This window comes from Homalodisca vitripennis, chromosome 3 (assembly GCF_021130785.1).
Source record: "Homalodisca vitripennis isolate AUS2020 chromosome 3, UT_GWSS_2.1, whole genome shotgun sequence".
Classification (NCBI taxonomy): Eukaryota; Metazoa; Arthropoda; class Insecta; order Hemiptera; family Cicadellidae; genus Homalodisca; species Homalodisca vitripennis.
In genome coordinates, this window is record NC_060209.1 from 76952549 (window position 1) to 76977533 (window position 24985).

At 35.1% G+C, this 24985-nt stretch overlaps 1 protein-coding gene across 6 annotated transcripts in view; it reads right to left on the bottom strand.

The window, feature by feature from the left end:
• Positions 1–1340: 1340 nt before the first annotated feature.
• Positions 1341–24985, bottom strand: part of LOC124357073 (zinc finger protein OZF-like) — a 43308-nt gene continuing 19663 nt past the window's right edge. The window contains exon 6 of one of the 6 annotated variants that reach the window (XM_046808487.1): positions 1341–3559. In XM_046808487.1, coding sequence (XP_046664443.1) covers positions 2237–3559 — 1323 coding nt within the window. In that variant the 3' untranslated portion in view covers positions 1341–2236. Of the gene's footprint in view, positions 3560–6346; positions 9242–12200; positions 15083–18343; positions 18588–24985 lie in introns of those variants that run through there. The other 5 variants (XM_046808485.1, XM_046808486.1, XM_046808488.1 and 2 more) reach the window with 5 other exon arrangements.

The following is a 24985-nucleotide window of genomic DNA, read 5'->3' on the forward strand; positions in this document are numbered from 1 at the left end:
TATGACTAGGCGTGGGCATGGGCATGAGCAGTCTCAGGTTGCAATATCTGTACTGTAAAAAAGTTATTGTAAAAATCTTGTACATGCAAAAAAGTGAAAAGTTTATTAATGGGACTCCTAAAAAATGTAAGGCTGCTTGGGATGTTATTTTTCAAGCACGAAAATACACTTGACCTTGTAAACAATTATTTTCATATCTATGATTTGCTAAGCAACAGACCAGTTGTACCAAATATATCTTATTAGGCTGACAACGAATCCATCAAGTTGATCTAGATTGTTTCCAAATTGGCTTTCAAATTATGTGCTGTAACACAAAATAGATTATATTAAAGGCCTTGGTCTATAATATTAACAAATATCTAGTCTATCGTTATTTCTCTGATTTGTTGCAAAAATATCCAAATTTGAAAGGAGATGATAAACTACTCCAAAATTACATCTCAATGTGTCTATTTTGTTGAAAACAATTAAAATATAATGCACAGGCAACTAAATTACTATTTTCAAACTTAACTTCATCTGATTCAGAATTTGGCTTTAAAACTTGGTTGCTCTACAACTAATGCAGTGGTGGATATAGTAGATAATGCTCATGATAAATTTCATGATACTGCTCATACCACGTCATTCAATAATTGAATACAAAATATTCTTGCCTAGTGAATTAATTACTCTTATCTATTTATTAAACCGTATAAATGAGCATCTAGAAGACAATATCTGTATTGTTTTATTTTACTATAATTAATTTAGCCCAGTTAACCAGGGCATTCTTGCTAAGTGTTTTAGGTTTAGTTTAGTTAGTTTTTTAAGTAAGGTAATGATTAACTGTCAAATTACATAGTAGTATATTTGTTTTTAATTTATTAACTATACCTACTTATTGAAAAAGATCAATGGCAATAACATTCTTGTTTTTTGGTGTTGACAGCCAGACAGAAGAGAACTTTCTATGCTGTCCTCTGAATGACATGCTTCGCTAATGCTCCATACATTCAAGATTTGAGCCTTTATTTTGTGGTACACAATTACAATTATTTTCATTGTGTTTCTCCAGTACACATATGCGTTGATTTAAACACATGTAAATTAACAAAATATACTGCATAACTTTGTTTTAAACTGTTCATGACATAAAATGTTTAAGAAAATTTTAGTAGAAAGCATAATATTACTAACAGCAAAAATATGGCTCAGCATGTTTATGGAATAAAATGAAAACAAATCAAACACCTTTTTTTATTTTATTACAATTACTTACAGGTGAGTTTACAAACAATATAAATATATTTTGATGTTTTAAAACTATTTATTAGGTTAATTTTATAACGTACATTTATTTATAAAAAACTTTCCAAGATTTTAAACATTAAAATAAATATAAGTTATAATTTGTAAACTGTGTAATTACTAAAATTGCCCTTGATAAATAATTAATAAAGGTATTAATAGATTGCAACTATACAACTAACCAGAAAACAACTGCACATCGAGTGATGGAAAGTAGAATAGCACCAATATCACAAATTTTTATTACTTTACAATGATTTTGAAATATTAATTAATTGTAAATACACATTCATAGGAAGAATTATTATATATGATTAAAAAGTTACTACAAAAAACATATTACAATACTATATAATTGGATTTCGGACATTTGCCATCTATATACTCGTATATGTTCGAAATCCTACTATCCTTTCTAACCTTCCATCTTTAACAATTAACTTTAAACAAAGAGTATGCTATTCATATACCATATCTTTAACATCCCAGCTCCTTAACTCTTAACCAGTAGATAATTTGTCAACCTCTGTTGAGGATATGAAATAGCATCAACTAAGGGTGTTCAGATAGCAACAAAAACTTTCACTTTGACACAACTGAGTAACTATTCGTTCTCTAAAAAATTGTTTCAGACACTTGTTCAGCCCATTGTTTTTATAGGGGTTAGAATACACATTTAAAGCAACTTTAAAGCACAAAAGTAAATCTAACAGAATTAAAGAGACACTGAATCTGTGGTATCACATGCGAGTTGTGCGGTCATAACATTTAAGGATATTAGAAAAGATCATTTCGGTGTTTCAGTAAGATATGTTTAGTTAAGGTATTTTTCCACATGAAACCTATATTACAATGGTAAGGTTTTCCTACATCAATATAGTGAACAATTGTTGTATGCATTTTTAAATCACCTTTGGTCCCGTATGCTTTTCCACAAATAATGTCACAAAGGTATAAGTACGCGCTGATGTTTACAAGTATACATAGCTGGTTTACTATTATACCTTAGACCACATATTTTACACTTGTAAGGTCTTGCATCTGAGTGTGTATTGGTATGATATTCCAGGGATAATTTATCAGTAAAACATTTCCCGCAAACATTGCATGTAAATGGCTTAATCCCTGAATGTCGGCGTTGGTGCATACACAAAGCGCTATAATAACGAAAGCTTTTCCCACAAGACTCGCAAGAAAATTGTTTATTCTCCGAATGAATTCGCATATGTGAACCTAGTAGAGTTTTGTAAATAAAAGACTTATTACATATACGGCAAACAAATTCCGGTTTATTTGCTTTATGAATGAGCTCGTGCCGTGTTAAGGAACACTTCCTATTATAGGTTTTGTTACATATTTCACATGAAAACTGGACACCTGAGTGCAGTTTTTCATGTTTAGCTAAAGTACGTTTTGTTGCATATTTTTTACCACAAATTTTGCATGAAAACATAACAATTCCAGAATGTTTCAGTTTGTGATGGATCAAAGTATCTTTTTCAGAGAATGCAGCATCACATACATCACAGACAAACGGTTTGATCCCCATATGCATCAGCATATGTAAAACTAGATTCTTCTTTACGATGAAATACTTGCCACATATGTCACATCCAAACTGCCTCTTCTTATGTGATAGCTTGTGTTTACTTAGAGATGACTCATGTTTAAACAACTTCTCACACACATCACACTGATAATGCTTCGTGTCCGAATGTGATCTTAGATGTTTGATCAAACGATATTTATTTACAAACGATGCACCACACTCGTTACAGATGACACATTCTCTAACTCTACTGTTTGCCTTGCACGTATGGTGAATGAGACTTCGTTTTACAGTATAACGGGTGTCACATTTTTCACAATGAAACAGTTTGAGTCCGGCATGATTTTTTAAATGGTTTGCTATACTATTCTTGCTCGAAAAACGTTTACTACATATTGTACAAGAGAAATTTTTTTCACCCAGGTGGTTACGCTCATGTTGATTCCTGACTGCATTGTGCTTGAAGTTCCTACCACATTTACTACACTCAAAAGGCCTTACATCAGAATGAACTTTCAGGTGATAGTTTAACTTTCCTTTAGTGTAAAATCGCTTTGAACACTGATCACACTCATACGGCTTCACTCCTGAATGACACAGAAGATGGTGATCCAGACTAATTTTAAATCTGTAGGATTTGTCACAAATGTAACACACAAAAGTCTGAGATCTATTCGTTGTATGTTCATTCTCACACAGAAATGATGTCTCCGTTACCTGAAAAACCATTTCGCCTTTATCAAATGATCTAGTTGTTACCAGCTAGACAAATACTAAATGTACAGTACTCTGTGGACCTCAACAAGTATCTTTTTAAACAGATTTGGAATTTTATTGGTTGTCAGTACTAATACAAGAGGAAATACAGGATATAGGGCAGTGGTACTACTCAGTAGCAATTGCACTCAATAACTGTTTGGTCTCTTCTCTACAAATACAGAGAACAAGGTTTCATCATTGATCATGAAACCTTTAGATCTGCAAAACAAGCTGGGATGCTTGTGAATTTGCAGGTTTGTAAGAGGTAAGGCATATAGTAATATGTATAAGTTGAATTAAAATTATATTATAGAAATTCATTATTAACGTTCTAACTCTATTCCTATGCAATGTATATATCATTATTGAATAAAGATACTTTATTATTGAATACTTTCATTCTTATTGTTTTTGTGGTCTTCAAAGAATATACTTTGATCAAAAGTTATTTTAATTGAGCTTTAATTATATTCTGGAACTCTTTGGTACTGGAATTCAAAAATGTTATTGTTGTTTAGTTATGACAATACTGACAAAGTTACAATGCAGCTGTAATAGCTATACAGCTATGTCAGCAATAAAACAAGGAACAAATAATAATAGTCCCTATAAAATTACTAAAAAACAGATGGCATATAAATAAATAAGTATCAACTAACAAGCAATAACACAATAATAAAACAAAACATAATGAATTAATTAACTGTATTAGAAATCTAAACAATATCACAAATAATTTATAATTATTTGAAACTTTATAGAGCAACCAGGTATTAATTGTGGATCAGCGAAGGCTATTAAAACCTGTAAATTAATATACAACATTGTTTAATTTGAAACATTCATCCATTGAATAAAAAAGGGTGTGTGAGATCCAATTATAAGATCTATTTTTCTGGAGACTTAATATCCCCCGTATCTTGCTACAGTCAGCCCTAATAGTTAAAAACTTTATCTACATAGAAATTTAAAATAAGAAAAATAAGTTAGTTTTACAGGTATACAAAGCATAAGTTGATTTAGAAGAAAAACTGGTAAAGTTAATATGGCAGAAAAATAGTCCAGTTCCCAAGCCAGTTAGTTATAAATTATAAATCCCAGGTCTAAGTGTTGAGGCTTTCAGGATTATTTCAACATTTAAAACTGAAAAATGTTCTTTGTTTTGTTCCTATTCAGTACGAACCTATTTGCATTGAACGAATAAGAGGCTTCATCTAGTGTGTTTGGTTATCTTAGTGTGTTTGGTTATCTTGTTGTGTTTAATAAGATTATTACTGACATTAGTAAAATTAGTATCAACTGTATCAAGTAAATATGGTTGTTTGAATTGAATAGGATAGTTCATGTATACACAACAGAAACAATAGTGGCTCAAGCACTGATCCGTGGGGAACTCCATATTTGAAATTAAATTCTTCTAACCTCAAGCCATCCACATAAAGCTTCTGTCACCAATTATTTAAATAACATCAGAAGAATTGTGAAAACCATATTGATTAAGTTTAGCTGTAAACAAAACATGATTAACACAGTCAAAGGCTTTGCTCAGGTAAAAGAAAAACGCTAGCAATAAATCCCTCACAATCTAGCCAACAGTAGACTTGCCTCTCCTGCTCCCACATTGGGTTACAATAAGAACACCATTGTGCTCATTTTTATAAATTTAAACAAGTGGCATTTGCTGCAATTGTTTTACACAAGGTGCAGGCATTTTTTATGGTATATGCAAAATAAATTTAAAAATGATTGTTTCAAGCTGGAAAAAAGAATTCAAATTTGACTAGGTGTTGTGTTGTGCTATAGCTGAATAGTCTATAAGATGCAAGTATGGCCTTGTGTTACATAGCATGCTTCATTAGGATTGAATGAGAGACATTCTATGTATCGGCATACACCATCATTGAAACCAATTTTTCCTGGAAACAAAGAGAACAACAATTTTCTCAGCCCTTTTGTTAATGCTCAGCCAAATCTCATTCAGAGATATGTACCATCATTAAACTCAATCTTGCCTCTATATGAAGTTCCATGCAAATTATCTTATTCTTATCTTATCTTATTCCTTAGTCTTATTAATTACAATGGAATGAAGCATAATTTATTTGTATTTCTAGACAATGAAAATTAAGAGAATGTCTATCTGTCTAAAAAAAACAAATACACATTTTGTTTTATTCTGCCCTCAAAACAACCATCCCTTTTTTTGTTTGGCCTGGTTATCCAGATGTAAGTGTCTATAGTAACTGTGAAGTCCTTTTTCATGCTAAATAAAGGATTTAATTGTATTGTGTTGATAAAAATCAGACTTTAAGATTATGATTTAACGGAATGAATATAATTATGTAGTGTACACAACACATTATGCTGTCTTACATTTCCAAAATGTGTATTATTTTGATAGATGTTACTCACCCTTATTATAGTATAGTAGTAATTTTGAATTTGTGCTGTTAAAATAACAGAAGCAGTTCATAAAAGTGTGGATAAATACATGAAATTGAAGAACACAATTGTAAACATTATTATTTATTAAATTAGCGTGTAATAGTCTAATTAAACATTTTTCACTTTGTGTATCATTTACCTTATTTACAAGGTTAAATACATAAATGACCTCGTCATTATGGGAGGCTTTGTGTTCACCCCTCAATAGACAACATTTTGGCCCGGAGAGTGACTCCTAATGAACCATTGTTTACTATTTTCTATTTTAATATAGACAGTAGAGAAGAAAATTCACACCAAATTTCAAACCTTTAAATTTACTCATTCAAAATTTATCATGCATACAGAGTGAAACACACAAAGATAAAAATCAGCATTTGTCACAAACTACTCAAGTGGCTAATTTTAAATGAATAAATTAGCATTAAGTATACAATCATATTTAATCAATACATTTATTGTAAAATTTCCAAGTACATTTTTATACAAGCAGACACAAACCCAGCTCACTTGTGTCTGCATATAAATAAAACCTGCAAAGTCCAGTGACAAGTATCTATTGACCTTCAGGTGGAAGAATATATTCCCTCTGTTTGAAGAACACTATCCTAGCCATATACAATCATTTGTGTGAATTTATATATGTCTAGTCAACAAATGGCAAAATAAGGGGTCTATGGGACACATATACAACATTAAAGCTAACAAATCTTCTGTGTAATGTAAACTTGAGGCACTGTAGACAGTGGTTTGATAAAAAATGTGCTGACATAAGGTCTTGAAATTAATAATTTATGAGTGATAATTAACCCCTACTGAGATATAGGCAGAAAACCAAAGATACCTTCGGCCCCCGTCCTTTCTCCCTTTTTTGACACTCCTAGGTTTAAGGACATATAGTACGTTATTCTACCAAGTTAACCCCATAAATGGTTTTTTTCCGCTAATTGATATTCCTTCTAGAATCATTCTTTTACTGGGCTATATATATAAACGTAAATAAAGATTTTTTCATAAAAAGTACATGCTCCGCCGACACTCACATCCGGAGATCCTAATAGGAGATGAGCATTTTACTACTACAAAACAGAGCCCCCATTTTTCTTATTCAATTAATTTGTATTTTGCTTCGTAACTTATTGTACTTCTTGAGGTAAAATATTGCATGAATATCTACAAATACATAATTGTTAAACGAACTACAAAATATTACTCAAATTGAAAAATAAACAGTAAAAAGATAGTTCATAGCTAATAATTCATTAGAAGTGCTACAGAATACAACAATTTCAATAAATTAACAAAGGTTCTTTAGAACCTAAAATAAATAATACAAGAAATACAGAATTTTTTAAACTACACTATCAAATATAAATGTTTAAAAAAATATTAAATGCTTATGCAATAAACTAGTGTTTACTGATTAGTTGTCAATAAACCAATATTAGTTACACCATCTTATTCCTATTTCCTCCAGCACTTGCACATAACTTTCTTTATCTCCCATTCAAAAGTTGTATTCTAATATCATTTTTTTATATTATAATATAAGATTTGGGTTAAGAGGATAAATTTTAAGGCACCAAGTTAGGGTGTACTAAGGATCGGACACTAAAAAGCTCTCTTGATAGACTTGATACCTACTGACACTACTACAAGGGTAGTGAATGATCTCTGTGTCTTATTGTAGTGTGCTTTGAAAAATATTATTTCTCTATGAGGCCTGTGCTACATGTTACATGGTAAGATTTGCCTTCAGAGTGGCTATGGACAATTTCTAATATGACGTAATAAATTCTCTTTGCGACTATATGATTTTCCACAAATGTCACATGTATACTGTTTCTTCCTAAAATGTACAGTTTTATGTCTCAGCATAGATGGCTTACTATTGAACTTTTGACCACATGTTTTACACTTGTAAGGTCTTGCATCTGAGTGTGTATTGGTATGATATTCCAGGGATGATTTTTCAGTAAAACATTTCCCGCAAACATTGCATGTAAATGGCTTAATCCCTGAATGTCGACGTTGGTGCATATACAAACTGCTATAATAACGAAAGCTTTTCCCACAAGGCTCACAAGAAAATTGTTTATTCTCTGAATGAATTCGCATGTGTGAACCTAGTAAAGATTTGTAAATAAAAGACTTATTACATACACGGCAAACAAATTCCGGTTTATTTGCTTTATGAATGAGCTCGTGCCGTGTTAAGGAACACTTACTACTGTAGGTTTTGTCACATATGTCACATGAAAACTGGACACCTGAGTGCAGTTTTTCATGTTTAGCTAAAGTACGTTTTGTTGCATATTGTTTACCACAAATTTTGCATGAAAACATAACAATCCCAGAATGTTTCAGTTTGTGATGGATCAAAGAATCTTTTTCAGAGAATGCAGCATCACATACATCACAGACAAACGGTTTGATCCCCATATGCATCAGCATATGTAAAACTAGATTCTTCTTTTGGATGAAATACTTGCCACATATGTCACACCCAAACTGCCTCTTCTTGTGTGATAGCTTATGTTTACGTAGAGATGCCTCATGTTTAAACAACTTCTCACACACATCACACTGATAATGCTTCGTGTCCGAATGTGATCTTAGATGATCGATCAAATGATATTTATTTGCAAACGATGTCCCACACTCGTAACAGATGACACGTTCCCTAACTCTACTGTTTGCCTTGCACTTACGGTGAATGAGGCTTTGTTTTACAGTATAACGGGTGTCACATTTTTCACAATAAAACGGGTTGAGTCCGGCATGATTTTTTAAATGGATTGCTATACTATTCTTGCTCGAAAAACGTTTACTACATGTTGTACAAGAGAAATTTTTTTCACCCAAGTGGTTACGCTCATGTTGATTCCTGACTGCATTGTGCTTGAAGTTCCTACCATATTTACTACAATCAAAAGGTCTTTCATTAGAATGAACTTTCAGGTGATCGTTTAACTTTCCTTTAGTGTAAAATCGCTTTGAACACTGATCACACTCATACGGCTTCACTCCTGAATGACAGAGAAGATGGTGATCCAGACTACCTTTCAATCTGTAGGATTTGTCACAAATGTAACACACAAAAGTCTGAGATCTAATCGTATGTTCATTCTCACACAGAAATGATGACCTATTCGTTGTATGTTCATTTTCACACAGAAATGATGTCTCCGTTACCTGAAAAACTATTTAGCCTTTATCAAATGATCTAATTGTTACCAGCTAGACAAATACTAAATTTACAGTACTCTGTGGACCTCAACAAGAATCCTTTTAAACGGATTTGGAATTTTATTGGTTGTCAGTACTAATACAAGAGGAAATAGGGCTGTGGTACTATTCAGTAGCAACCATACTCAATAATTGTTTGGTCTCTTCTCTATAAATACAGAAAACAAGGTTTCATCATTGATCATAAAAGCTTTAGATCTGCAAGACAAGCTGGGATGCTTGTGAATTTGCAGGTTTGTGAGAGGTAAGGAGTATAGTAATATGTGTACGTTGAATTTAAATTATATTATAGAATTTCATTATTAACGTTCTAACACTATTCCTATGCAATGTATATATCATTATTGAATAAAGATACTTTATTATTGAATACTTTCATTCTTATTGTTTTTGTGGTCTGCAAAGAATATACTTTGATTAAAAGTTATTTTAATTGAGCTTTAATTATATCCTGGAACTCTTTGGTAAAGTTGAATTCAAAAACGTAATTGATGTTTAGTTATGACAATACTGACAAAGTTATAATGCAGCTGTAATAGCTATACAGCCATGTCAGCAATAAAACCAGGAACAAATAATAATAGTCCCTATAAAATTATTAAAAAAACAGATGAGATAGAAATAAAAAAAGTATTAACTAACAAGCAATAACACAACAATATAACAAAATATAATAAATGAATGAACTGTATTAAAAATCTAAACAATATCACAAGTAATTTATTAATATTTGAAACTTTATTGAGCAACCAGGTATTAAATGTGGATCAGCGAGGGCTATTAAAACCTGTAAATTAAAATACAACATTGTTTAATTTGAAACATTCATCCATTGCATAATAAAGGGTTTGTGAGATCCAATTATAAGATCTATTTTTCTGGAGACTCAATATCGACCGTATCCTGCTACAGTCAGCCCAAATAATTAAAAATTGTATCTATATAGAAATTTAAAATAAGAAAAATAAGTTGATTTTACAGGTATACAAACCATAAGATGGTTTAGAAGAAAAACTGGTATAGATAATCTGGCAGGAAAATAGTCCAGTTCTCAAGCCAGTTAGTTATTAATTATAAATACTAGGTCTAAGGGTTGAGGCTTACAGGGTTATTTCAACATTTAAAACAGACAATGTTCTTTGTTTTGTTCTTATTCAGTATGAACCTATTTGCATTTAACGAATAAGAGGCTTCATCTAGTGTGTTTGGTTATCTTGTTGGGTTTCATAAGGTTATTACTGACATTAGTAAAAATAGTATCAACTGTATCAAGTAAATATGGTTGCTTGAATTGAAGAGGATAGTTCATTTATACACAAAGGAAACAATAGTGGCTTGAGCACTGATCCGTGGGGAACTCCATATTTAAAATTAAATTCTTCTAACCACAAGCCATCCAGATACAGCTTCTGTCACAGATTATTTCAATACAGCAGAAAAATTGTGAAAACCATATTGATTAAGTTTAGCTGTAAACAAAACATGATTGACACAGTCAGAGGCTTTGCTCAGGTAATAGTAAAAGGCTAGAATAAATCCCTCACAATCTAGCCAACTGTAGACTTGCCTCTCCTGCTCCCAAATTGGGTTACAAAAGAACACCATTGTGCTCATTTTCATAAATTTAAACAAGTGGCATTTGTTGCAATTGTTTTACACAGGGTGCAGGCATTTTTTATGGTATATACAAAATAAATATAAAAATGTTTGTTTCAAGCTGGAAAAAAGAATTCAAATTTGACTAGGTGTTGTGTTGTGCTATAGCTGAATAGTCTATAAGATACAAGTATGGCCTTGTGTTACATAGCATGCTTCATTAGGATTGAATTAGAGACATGTATCGGCATACACCATCATCGAAACCAATTTTGCCTGGAAACAAAGAGAACAAACATTTTCTCAGCCCTTTTGTTAATGCTCAGCCAAATCTCATTCAGAGATATGTACCATCATTAAACTCAATCATGCCTCTGTTTAAATGAAGTTCCATGCAAAGTATCAAGTCCATAACCTTATTTGTTTTTCATATATCCTCCCTGAGTCTTTGCCTTTGTTATCACTTAGCCTATAGCGGAATATGCATCACTATCAAAAATCCAATCTTAACAATGTTAAAATCTAAGTCTAGCTGTTCTAACAACCCCATATCACACAGTGATGTAGTTCAATCCACTGGACATGACCAAGTAATGGAAGGATGAAGAGGGAACCTTCAGCCTTAGTCTCGTTAATTACAATGGAACGAAGCATCATTTATTTGTATTTGCAGACAATGAAACTTAAGAGAATGTCTATCTGTCTGAAAAAAACAAATACACAATTTGTTTTATTCTGCCCTCAAAACAACCATCCTTTTTTTTGTTTCGCCTGGTTATCCAGTTCGAAGTGTCTATAGTAACTGTGAAGTCCTTTTGCATGCTAAATGTAGGATTTAATTGTATTGTTTTCATAAAAATCAGACTTTAAGATTATGATTTAAGGGAATGAATATAATTATGTAGTGTACACAACACATTATGCTGTCTTTCATTTCCAAAATATGTATTATTCTGATAGATGTTACTCACCCTTATTATAGTATAGTAGTAATTTTGAATTTGTGCTGTTAAAATAACAGAAGTAGTTCATAAGAGTGTGGATAAATACATAAAATTGAAGAACACAATTGTAAACATTATTATTTATTACATTAGCGTGTAATAGTCTAATTAAACATTTTTTCACTTTGTGTATCATTTACCTTATTTACAAGATTAAATACATAAATGACCTCGTCATTATGGGAGGCTTTGTGTTCACCCCTCAGTAGACAACATTTTGGCCCGGAGAGTGACTACTAATAAACCAATGATTACCATTTTCTACTTTAATATAGAGACAGTAGAAAAGAAAATTCACACCAAAATTCAAACCTTTAAATTTATTCATTCAAAATTTATCATGCATACAGAGTAATACACACAAAGATAAAAATCAGCATTTGTCACAAACTACTCAAGTGACTAATTTTAAATGAATAAATTAGCATTAAGTATACAATCATATTTAATAAATACATTTATTGTACAATTTCCAAGTACATTTTTATACAAGCAGACACAAACCCAGCTCTCGTGTCTGCAAATAAATAAAACCTGCAAAATCCAGTGACAAGTATCTATTGATCTTTAGGTGGAAGAATATATTCCCTCTGTTTGAAGAACACTATCCTAGCCATATACAAGCATTTGTGTGAATTTATATAATATGTCTAGTCAACAAATGGCAAAATAAGGGGTCTATGGGACACATATACAACATTAAAGCTAACAAATCTTCTGTGTAATGTAAACTTGAGGCACTGTAGACAGTGGTTTCATAAAAAATGTGCTGACATAAGGTTTTGAAATTAAGAATTTATGAGTGATAATTAACCCTTACTGAGATATAGGCAAAAAACCAAAGTTACCTTCGGCCCCCGTCCTTTCTCCCTTTTTTGACACTCCTAGGTTTGAGGACATATAGTACGTTATTCTACCAAGTTCACCCCATAAATGGTTTTTTTTTCCGCTAATTGACATTCCTTCTAGAATCATTCTTTTACTGGGCTATATATATAAATGTAAATAAAGATTTTTTCATAAAAAGTACATGCTCCGCCGAGACTCACATCCGGAGATCCTAATGGGAGATGAGCATTTTACTACTACAAAACAGAGCCCCCATTTTTCTTATTCAATTAATTTGTATTTTGCTTCGTGACTTATTGTACTTCTTGAGGTCAATAATATTGCATGAATATCTACAAATACATAATTGTTAAATGAACTACAAAATATTACTCAAATTGAAAAATAAACAGTAAAAATATAGTTCATAGCTAATAATTCATTAGAAGTGCTACAGAATACAACAATTTCAATAAATTAACAAAGGTTCTTTAGAACCTAAAATAAATAATACAAGAAATACAGAATTTTTAAAACTACACTATCAAATATAAATGTTAAATAAAATATTAAATGTTTATGCAATAAACTAGTGTTTCCTGATTAGTTGTCAATAAAACGATATTAGTTACACCATCTTATTCCTATTTCCTCCAGCACTTGCACATAATTTTCTGTATCTCCCATTCAAAAGTTGTATTTAAATATCATTAAAAAAATATACATGATATAAGATTTGGGTTAAGAGGATAAATTTTAAGGCACCAAGTTAGGGTATATTAAGGATCGGACACTAAAAAGCTCTCTTGATAGACTTGATACCTACTGACACTATTACAGAGGTAGTGAATGATCTCTGTGTCTTTAGTGTAGTGTGCTTTGAAAAATATTTTTTCCCTATGAGGCCTGTGCTACATGTTACTTGGTAAGATTTGGCTTCAGGGTGGCTATGAACAATTTCTAATATGGTGTACTAAATCCTCTTTGCGACTATATGATTTTCCACAAATGTCACATGTAAACTGTTTCTTCCCAAAATGTAAAGTTTCATGTCTCAGCATAGATGGCTTACTATTGAACTTTTGACTACATGTTTTACACTTGTAAGGTCTTGCATCTGAGTGTGTATTGGTATGATATTCCAGGGATGATTTATCAGTAAAACATTTCCCGCAAACATTGCATGTAAATGGCTTAATCCCTGAATGTCGGCGTTGGTGCATATACAAATTGCTATAATAACGAAAGCTTTTCCCACAAGGCTCGCAGGAAAATTGTTTATTCTCTGAATGAATTCGCATGTGTGAACCTAATAGAGATTTGTAAATAAAAGACTTATTACATACACGGCAAACAAATTCCGGTTTATTTGCTTTATGAATGAGCTCGTGCCGTGTTAAGGAACACTTACTACTATAGGTTTTGTCACATATGTCACATGAAAACTGGACACCTGAGTGCAGTTTTTCATGTTTAGCTAAAGTACGTTTTGTTGCATATTCTTTACCACAAATTTTGCATGAAAACATAACAATCCCAGAATGTTTCAGTTTGTGATGGATCAAAGAATCTTTTTCAGAGAATGCAGCATCACATACATCACAGACAAACGGTTTGATCCCCATATGCATCAGCATATGTAAAACTAGATTCTTCTTTTGGATGAAATACTTGCCACATATGTCACATCCAAACTGCCTCTTCTTGTGTGATAGCTTGTGTTTACTTAGAGATGACTCATGTTTAAACAACTTCTCACACACATCACACTGATAATGCTTCATGTCCGAATGTGATCTTAGATGTTTGATCAAACGATATTTATTTACAAACGATGCACCACACTCGTTACAGATGACACATTCTCTAACTCTACTGTTTGCCTTGCACATATGGTGAATGAGACTTCGTTTTACAGTATAACGGGTGTCACATTTTTCACAATGAAACAGTTTGAGTCCGGCATGATTTTTTAAATGGATTGCTATACTATTCTTGCTCGAAAAACGTTTACTACATATTGTACAAGAGAAATTTTTTTCACCCAGGTGGTTACGCTCATGTTGATTCCTGACTGCATTGTGCTTGAAGTTCCTACCACATTTACTACACTCAAAAGGCCTTACATCAGAATGAACTTTTAGGTGATTGTTTAACTTTCCTTTAGTGTAAAATCGCTTTGAACACTGATTACACTCATACGGCTTCACTCCTGAATGACAGAGAAGATGGTGATCCAGACTAACTTTAAATCTGTAGGATTTGTCACAAATGTAACACACAAAAGTCTGAGATCTATTCGTTGTATGTTCATTCTCACACAGAAATGATGTCTCCGTTATCTGAAAAACCATTTAGCCTTTATCAAATGATCTAGTTGTTACCAGCTAGACAAATACTAAATGTACAGTAATCTGTGGACCTCAACAAGTATCTTTTTAAAAAGATTTGGAATTTTATTGGTTATCAGTACTAATATAAAAGGAAATACAGGAAATAGGGCTGTGGTACTACTCAGTAGCAATCACACTCAATAATTGTTTGGTCTCTTCTCTACAAATACAGAGAACAAGGTTTCATCATTGATCATGAAACCTTTAGATCTGCAAGACAAGCTGGGATGCTTGTGAATTTGCAGGTTTGTGAGAGGTAAGGAGTATAGTAATATGTATAAGTTGAATTTAAATTATATTATAGAAATTCATTATTAACGTTCTAACTCTATTCCTATGCAATGTATATATCATTATTGAATAAAGATACTTTATTATTGAATACTTTTATTCTTATTGTTTTTGTGGTCTTCAAAGAATATACTTTGATCAAAAGTTATTTTAATTGAGCTTTAATTATATTCTGGAACTCTTTGGTACTGGAATTCAAAAATGTTATTGTTGTTTAGTTATGACAATACTGACAAAGTTACAATGCAGCTATAATAGCTATACCAGGGTTGCTACAGGAGTCCAATAATGAAATTCCCTGACTTTTCCCTGACTTTTTTCAACGCAATCCCCAGGGTTTTTGGCAATTAATGGGTGGAAAAAAGCGGTGTTGAGGCTAACAGGGTGGCAAATATAAAAAAGCAAAAAATAAAGTGAACACAGTTTAATACGTACAAAAAGATTGACTTAAATGATCTGATTAAATGATCGCGGCGGCAGTAAGTTTATTTGTGTAAAGGGATTTTATATTTTTCCCTGACCAACGTCGAAATTCCCTGACTTTTCCCTGACTTGAGACCGGATTCCCTGACTTTTCCCTGATTTCCAGTCCTGTTTTTTCCCCTGACTTTTCCCTGACTTCCCTGACCTGTAGCATCCCTGTATACAGCCATGTCAGCAATAAAACAAGGAACAAATAATAATAGTCCCTATAAAATTACTAAAAAACAGATGGCATATAAATAAATAAGTATCAACTAACAAGCAATAACACAATAATAAAACAAAACATAATGAATTAATTAACTGTATTAAAAATCTAAACAATATCACAAATAATTTATAATTATTTGAAACTTTATAGAACAACCAGGTATTAATTGTGGATCAGCAAAGGCTATTAAAACCTGTAAATTAAAATACAACATTGTTTAACCCTTTCCGCTCGGAGCGGTAATGTTAGAATGTCCACAGAGATCGGATGGGCAGCAGTGTTGGCCACCGCCATTTCCTCTAAAGCGCGCGCACTTATTTTTAGAGTTGCCGTCCTCAGAGATCGGATGGTCAGCTGTGCTGTCCACTGAATAATCCTACTAGCGCTCGGATGGACAGCAGCGTTGACTACAAGTTATAAACTCTTTTTTTTATTCTGACGTATTTTGTTATAATACAACGCATTAATATCAATCAGCTGTTTCATTACAAAGCTTGGAAATTGATCATCTGGTCAATATTGAATTCTAGGCTTTCGTTTTAGCGCGCTTTTAACCACATTGTCACTAGTGAGTTAACCTACACACATTATTAGAACGGATTGTTTTTATTCTTAGTATTGTGCAATTTTATTAAATATTAGTGTAAATGAAGTATTGTAGATATCAGTGTAAATATAACTGTAAATAAAAGTTTAAATTTATCAGTATTAATACCTGGTTTTACTGGTATTATTATTAATTACTGGTATAAGAGCTTGTTGGCGATGTAAGGAATACAAATAAAAAAGGAAGACCATCCCAATTGCAAGACATTTCCTGACTAAATGGGAAACTTCATCTACCATATCCTCTTGAAGGTAGAAAAGTGAAGGATTGCGTCGTGTGTAGCAGCAGAGCACAAGGCGGCACCAGGAAAAGAGTGAAGTTTCATTGCCAAACTTGTAAAAATGAGCCCGGTCTTCACAGCGGTGTTTGTTTTGAAAAGTACCATTCATCTCAGATATTTCAACAAGATGACAACTAGCCTGCAGTTAAATTTATATTCGGAACAATAATAAGCAGTTCAATTTTATTTTTTATCATGTTATAATTATTTACTGTCACATTATTAATGCTCATTGTAACTCATGTTAGTTTATAGAAATATAACATTTCCATTGTGATACTTTCGACTACATTATTATTTACCTTTGGACATTTAAATCCATTTAACTTTTTAAAAGGCACAGTATCAATGACGCGGCGAAAACAAATCCGAGCTGGTGGGGACGCAACAATGACATGGCTGCTGTGTGCACGCGGGTGCCATAGTGGACAGCACCGCTGCCCATCCGATCTGAGTGGACAGTACGCGCTAAAATAATACGAGCCTACGAGAAGCCATATTTGGTCAGCACTGCTGTCCATCCGAGCGGAAAGGGTTAATTTGAAACATTCATCCATTGAATAAAAAAGGGTGTGTGAGATCCAATATAAGATCTATTTTTCTGAAGACTTAATATCGCCCGTATCTTGCTACAGTCAGCGCTAATAGTTAAAAACTTTATCTACATAGAAATTTAAAATAAGAAAAATAAGTTAGTTTTACAGGTATACAAAGCATAAGTTGATTTAGAAGAAAAACTGGTAAAGATAATCTGGCAGAAAAATAGTCCAGTTCTCAAGCCAGTTAGTTATCAATTATAAATCCTAGGTCTAAGTGTTGAGGCTTTCAGGATTATTTCAACATTTAAAACTGAAAAATGTTCTTTGTTTTGTTTTTATTCAGTACGAACTTATTTGCATTGAACGAAGAAGAGGCTTCATCTAGTGTGTTTGGTTATCTTGTTGTGTTTCATAAGGTTATTACTGACATTAGTAAAATTAGTATCAACTGTACCAAGTAAATATGGTTGCTTGAATTGAATAGGATAGTTCATTTATACACAACAGAAACAATAGTGGCTCAAGCACTGTTCCGTGGGGAACTTCATATTTGAAATTAAATTCTTCTAACCTCAAGCCATCCACATACAGCTTCTGTCACCAATTATTTAAATAACAGCAGAAGAATTGTGAAAACCATATTGATTAAGTTTCACTGTAAACAAAACATGATTAACACAGTCAAAGGCTTTGCTCAGGTAAAAGTAAAAGGCTAGCAATAAATCCCTCATAATCTAGCCAACAGTAGATTGCCTCTCCTGCTCCCAAATTGGGTTAAAATAAGAACACCATTGTGCTCATTTTTATAAATTTTAATCAAGTGGCATTTGCTGCAATTGTTTTACACAAGGCGCAGGCATTTTTTATGGTATATACAAAATAAATATAAAAATGATTGTTTCAAGCTGGAAAAAAGAATTCAAATTTGAATAGGTGTTGTGTTGTGCTTTAGCTGAATAGTCTATAAGATACAAGTATGGCCTTGTGTTACATAGCATGCTTCATTAGGATTGAATTAGAGACATGTATCGGCATACACCATCGTCGAAACCAATTTTGCCTGGAAACAAAGAGAACAAACATTTTCTCAGCCCTTTTATTAATGCTCAGCCAAATCTCATTCAGAGATATGTGCCATCATTAAACTCAATTATGCCTCTATTTAAATGAAGTTCCATGCAAAGTATCAAGTCCATAACCTTATTCGTTCTTCATATATCCTCCCTAAGTCTTTGCCTTTATTATCACTTAGCCTATAGCGGAATATGCATCACTATCAAAGCCAATCTTAACAATGTTAAAATCTAAGTCTAGCTGTTCTAACAACCCCATATCACACAGTGATGTAGTTCAATCCACTGGACATGACCAAGTTTTGGAAGGATGAAGAGGGACCCTTCAGCCTTAGTCGCATTAATTACAATGGAATTCGCATCATTTATTTGTTTTTGTAGACAATGAAAATTAAGAATGTCTATCTGTCTAAAAAAACAAACACATATTTTGTTTTATTCTTCCCTCAAACAACCATACCTTTTTTTGTTTGCCCTGGTTATCCAGATGGAAGTGTCTATAGTAACTGTGAAGTCCTTTTTCATGCTAAATGTAGGATTTAATTGTATTGTGTTGATAAAAATCAGACTTTTAAGATTATGATTTAACGGAATGAATATAATTATGTAGTGTACACAACACATTATGCTGTCTTACATTTCCAAAATGTGTATTATTTTGACAGATGTTACTCACCCTTATTATAGTATAGTAGTAATTTTGAATTTGTGCTGTTAAAATAACAGAAGCAGTTCATAAAAGTGTGGATAGATACACAAAGTTGAACACAATTGTAAACATTATTATTTATTACATTAGCGTGTAATAGTTTAATTAAACATTTTTTCACAATGTGTATCATTCACTTTATTTACAAGGTTAAATACATACAAAACAACCATCCCTTTTTTTGTTTGGCCTGGTTATCCAGATCGAAATGTGTATAGTAACTGTGAAGTCCTTTTTTATGCTAAATGTAGGATTTAATTGTATTGTTTTCATAAAAATCAGACTTTAAGATTATGATTTAAGGGAATGAATATAATTATGTAGTGTAAACAACACATTATGCTGTCTTACATTTCCAAAACGTGTATTATTTTGATAGATGTTACTCACCCTTATTATAGTATAGTAGTAATTTTGAATTTGTTAAAATAACAGAAATAGTTTATAAAAGTGTGGATAAATACATAAAATTGAAGAACTCAATTGTAAACATTATTATTTATTACATTAGCGTGTAATAGTCTAATTAAACATTTTTTCACTTTGTGTATCACTTACCTTATTTACAAGGTTAAATACATAAATGACCTCGTCATTATGGGAGGCTTTGTGTTCACCCCTCAGTAGACAACATTTTGGCCCGGAGAGTGACTACTAATAAACCAATGATTACCATTTTCTACTTTAATATAGAGACAGTAGAAAAGAAAATTCACACCAAAATTCAAACCTTTAAATTTATTCATTCAAAATTTATCATGCATACAGAGTAATACACACAAAGATAAAAATCAGCATTTGTCACAAACTACTCAAGTGGCTAATTTTAAATGAATAAATTAGCATTAAGTATACAATCATATTTAACCAACACATTCATTGTAAAATTTCCAAGTACATTTTTATACAAGCAGACACAAACCCAGCTCTCTTGTGTCTGCAAATAAATAAAACCTGCAAAATCCAGTGACAAGTACCTATTGATCTTCATGTGGAAGAATATATTCCCTCTGTTTGAAGAACACTATCGTAGCCATATATAAGCATTTGTGTAAATGTATATATGTCTAGTCAACAAATGGCAAAATAAGGGGTCTATGGGACACATATACAACATTTAATTTGTATATATAACATTTAATCCTACACAGCTCTAATCCAGACTTAATAATTCTTACAGAACACGGCTTAAGTAGTCAAAAGTTGGAAAACACAAGAATCCCTGGCTACAGTCTACTACGTGGTTTTACCAGACAGCAACACCGGAAAGGTGGAGTGGCTGTTTTTGCTAGCTTAAGACTAAAAAACAAGATTACATTAGTATCAATATCAAGCAACACATCGGAACTCATTTGTGAAACGTTGCTCCTGAAAATTGAGCTGAGACAAGGATTTTTACAACTGCTAAGCATCTACAGACCACCCTGCAGCAACTTATAAAATGCAATAGACATTTTATCAGCTGAGCTTGACAAAATTGTAGCCATTAATGACACGGTACTGGTGATGGCAGACGTGAATGTAGACAATCTTATTGAAAGCAATGACAGAAGAAACCTGGATGAAATGCTCCTTAGCCATGGCTTGAGCAGACTTCATCTACCCGCAACCAGAATAACAAATCATAGCCAGACCTCTATAGATTTTATATGCACGAACATAAAAGAAACGGATATAGCTACCAAAATAACACAGACAGGCCTCTCAGACCACACGGCCCAACTATGTACGATTCTCACAGATTCTACGAAACAGCCACTGACCCAAACAAAAAGAAGACAGTTTAACGCAAGAACAGTGCAAGAATTGAAGCACAATCTAGAATCCCAAGACTGGACTAAAGTCACTCTCACCAAGAATGTGGAAACTGCTTATAAAGCATTTAGTGGAATTTTTCAAACCGCATTGAACATAGCATGTCCACTCAAGATAGTAAAGAAGAAAAGAAACCCCTACAAAAATATATGGGACAATGAAAGTCAGGCCCTAAAATTACCATACTTAGAAGCACTGAATAAACAAATCATTACTGGCCACCCTAATGACAAAAAAGAAAAAATGTTATGATATAAAACTCAAAACTCTTCGTAAACAGTGTAACTCTTCATTCATAGAACAGTCGGACAACAAATCAAAAGCTGTGTGGAATGTAATAAATAATGAAAGAAAAGAAAAATCTTCAAAAAAATCCACTAGAATGCCTAAAAATAGAAGAAATCGTTGACTCTCCAATAACTATTGCCAATCATCATTTAAATTACTTCTTTGCTACAGTCGCTGACCGAACACTCCTCAGAAATGGAACATCGACACCTGTAATAGCACCAAACAATAACAACCAAACACTTCAAACACCAAACCTAGCCTGGAACTTCGGAGGCGCATTCTCGACGAGGTACTCTCAGCAGAAGGTGTGTGTCTGCAGTTCAAAAAGTGTTTCCCGGAAAGGGGGGCTCTAGTCATGCTCTGTGGCAGTGACGAGACCAGGGACTGGCTGCGGGGTCTGGCTCCGGGGCTGGGGATCGGTGGCCCTGGGGGAATAGGGGTGATCTGTGGGGACTACAAAGACCTCATAAGATCTACCAAGGTCTTCCTAAGGGTTGATGGTCCCATGGCCGAGAAGGACTCTGCGACCATTCTCAAAGCCATTGACAAACAGAATGCTGGGATCTCTGTGTCGGACTGGAGGGTTGTTGGAGATGTCCACACGGGAGATTCCAGAACTCTCGTAATTTTAATGGATGAGCAGTCTTCAACCACTCTTAAGGGGAGGGGCTGGAGGGTGTTCATTGGTGTGGAGCAGGTCCAGCTGAGGGCGCGGGGTGGGGCGGTTGATCATGGGGATCAAGGTTCTTCAGATCAACCTGCAGCACAATAAGGCTGCCTCGGCTGTATTCTGCAGACGCTTCCTGTCGGAAGATTTCCACGTGGCTCTGATACAGGAACCTTGGATCAGCAAGGGAAAAATTATCAGGGCTTTCAATGACAGGGGTGAAAATAGTTAGTGCCCAGGTTGAAAATGCCAGGACATGTATTGTTGTAAGCAACAAGGTGGACAGCATTCCTGTTCTGGAATTTTGTTGCAGGGATCTCGCCACAGTCAGGCTGATGGTGGCTGGCACTGGACGAGCCCTGCTAGTTGCATCATCATATCTACCGTATGATGATGCGGAGTCCACGCCCTCCAGGGAACTGGCTGCCTTGGTGGACCATGTTGGGAGGAGTGGAGCGGAACTGGTGGTGGGATGCGACGCCAACTCGCACAACGAGGCGTGGGGCAGCACCAACACCAATAACAGAGGTAAGTTACTTCTAGAATACATAATGTCCCGTAGTCTAATGATTGCAAATGTTGGAAATGTGCCCACGTTTCGCACGAGGACAAGAAGGGAGGTGCTAGATGTGACCATGATGTCGGAGGGTATGGCTGGTCGGATACATGGCTGGCATGTGTCTGACGAGCCTTCCCTCTCTGATCATGCTCACATCTGTTTTAAGATCGGTGAACAGATGCTGGAAAAAGTTCAGTATAGGAATCCGAGGAACACAAACTGGGTATCATACAAGGAAAACCTCAGGGCACGGCTGGATTCTGATTCCACTAATGGGAAACGGATTCACAGCGCGGCGCAGCTTGACGAATCTGCTGACGGTCTAACTTCTGCGATTGTCGGCTCCTTCGATCTCAGCTGCCCGATTATTAATAAAAATAGATCAAAGGTAGCCTGGTGGAGCTCTGAACTGGCCTCTTTGAGGAAGAGGATCAGGGCTCTATTCAGGAGAGCCAAAACTTGGGGCACTTGGGACACCTACCATGAGGCTCTTGCATTGTACAACCGCAAGGTTCGTACGGCTAAGAGGTTAGCCTGGAAGAAGCTCTGCACCGATATTGACAGTGTGCAGGGCAGTGCAAGGCTGCAAAAGCTGTTGGCAAAGAATCCCATCTCGCCGCTTGGTAGTCTCAAGGACGATCAAGGTGTCTACATTACTGAGCCGGAAGGAGTTCTAAAAGTTATGATGGGAACACACTTCCCGGACTGTATTGTTTATGAGGGTGAACAACCACCCGAAAGTGAGGGGAGACATGCGGGTCGCGCCACCCACTCGCAGTGGAGTCTGGCGCACCGCATTGTTACCTTCAGCAGGATTGAGTGGGCTATTAACTCATTCAGTCCCTATAAGGCTCCTGGGGGCGACGGGGTGAGACCTGTTTGCTTGCAGCGGGGACTGGACATTCTCCTTCCACAGCTGTGCAGACTGTTCAGAGCCTCCGTGGCTCTCAGGTACATCCCACTACCCTGGAGAGTGTCTAGAGTGGTGTTTATACCGAAGCAGGGGAGATCGGGCATGGATCGGCCGAAGTCTTTCAGGCCGATATGCCTGTCCTCCTTCCTTCTCAAAACCATGGAGAAGATGGTTGCCAGGTTTGTATGGGAGGGAGCTCTTCTGGAGCGACCTTTGCATCCTAACCAGCATGCCTACACTCCAGGAAAATCTTGCGACTCGGCCCTGCATCAATTGGTATGCAGGATTGAGAAGACGCTAGCGGAAAAAGAGGTAGCTATAGGAGTCTTTTTAGACATTGAAGGTGCCTTTGATAATACAGCCACTCAGGCGATTATCAATGCGGTCTCGGGACGTGGCGTTGATGGTCAGGTGTGTGACTGGATAGGGGCCTTGCTCACGGACAGGGTTGTTGTTTCAACCCTCATGGGAGCAAGTGTTAGTGCGAAGGCTATGAGGGGCTGTCCGCAGGGCGGCGTCCTCTCCCCTCTTCTGTGGAACCTGGTTGTGGACGACCTGCTGAATTCTTTGAATAGCAGCGGCGTCTTTGCACAAGGGTACGCAGATGATATTGTGATTCTTGTGAGTGGCAAGTTCAACACAACAATCACGGAACTGACCAATGCTGCTCTGAACATGGTGGGAAACTGGTGTGATAAGGTTGGCCTCACCGTCAACCCCACCAAGGCTGCCGTGGTTGCCTTTACCAGGAGGCGACAGATGGAGGGCATTGGTCCCTTTCTATTTAAAGGCTCACCCGTTGAGCTGAAGCCTGAGGTCAAGTACCTGGGCGTGATCCTAGATAGGGTTCTAAACTGGGGACCTCATCTAGAAAGGGTCATTGCCAGGGGTAAGAGGTCTCTAACGCAATGCAGACGTGTGATAGGTGGGCCCTGGAGACTGAAGCCGAGGCTCTTGTACTGGCTCTATGTTTCCGTTGTCAGACCTGCACTAATGTACGGAGCTGTCGTATGGTGGCCAAAAACGGAGACCAAGACTGTGGTAGCACGTCTGGCAGGTATCCAAAGGATGGCCAGCCTTGCTATCACAGGGGCCTTTCCTAGTGCGCCAGGCGCGGCTCTTCAGCAGACGGGATTCTGGTCGGGCTGCAGAGGTGGACACTGCAGAATTGTCACTCTGATACAGGAGGATGTCTTGCACATGATCTCTGATCAGATGCCACAAAAGTTTTCCTTTGACAAACCCTTTAGGATTATTTTGCCCTCAAGGGATGATTGGTCAGAGGGAAAGCAACCTCTTCCACCAGCGGAGCTCGAATGGTACACAGACGGCTCTAAAACAAAAAGCGGCACGGGCGCTGGAATTCTGGGAGTGAGACCATGTAGGGAGCTGGTGGTTCCTATGGGTCCGTATCCGACAGTCTTTCAAGCG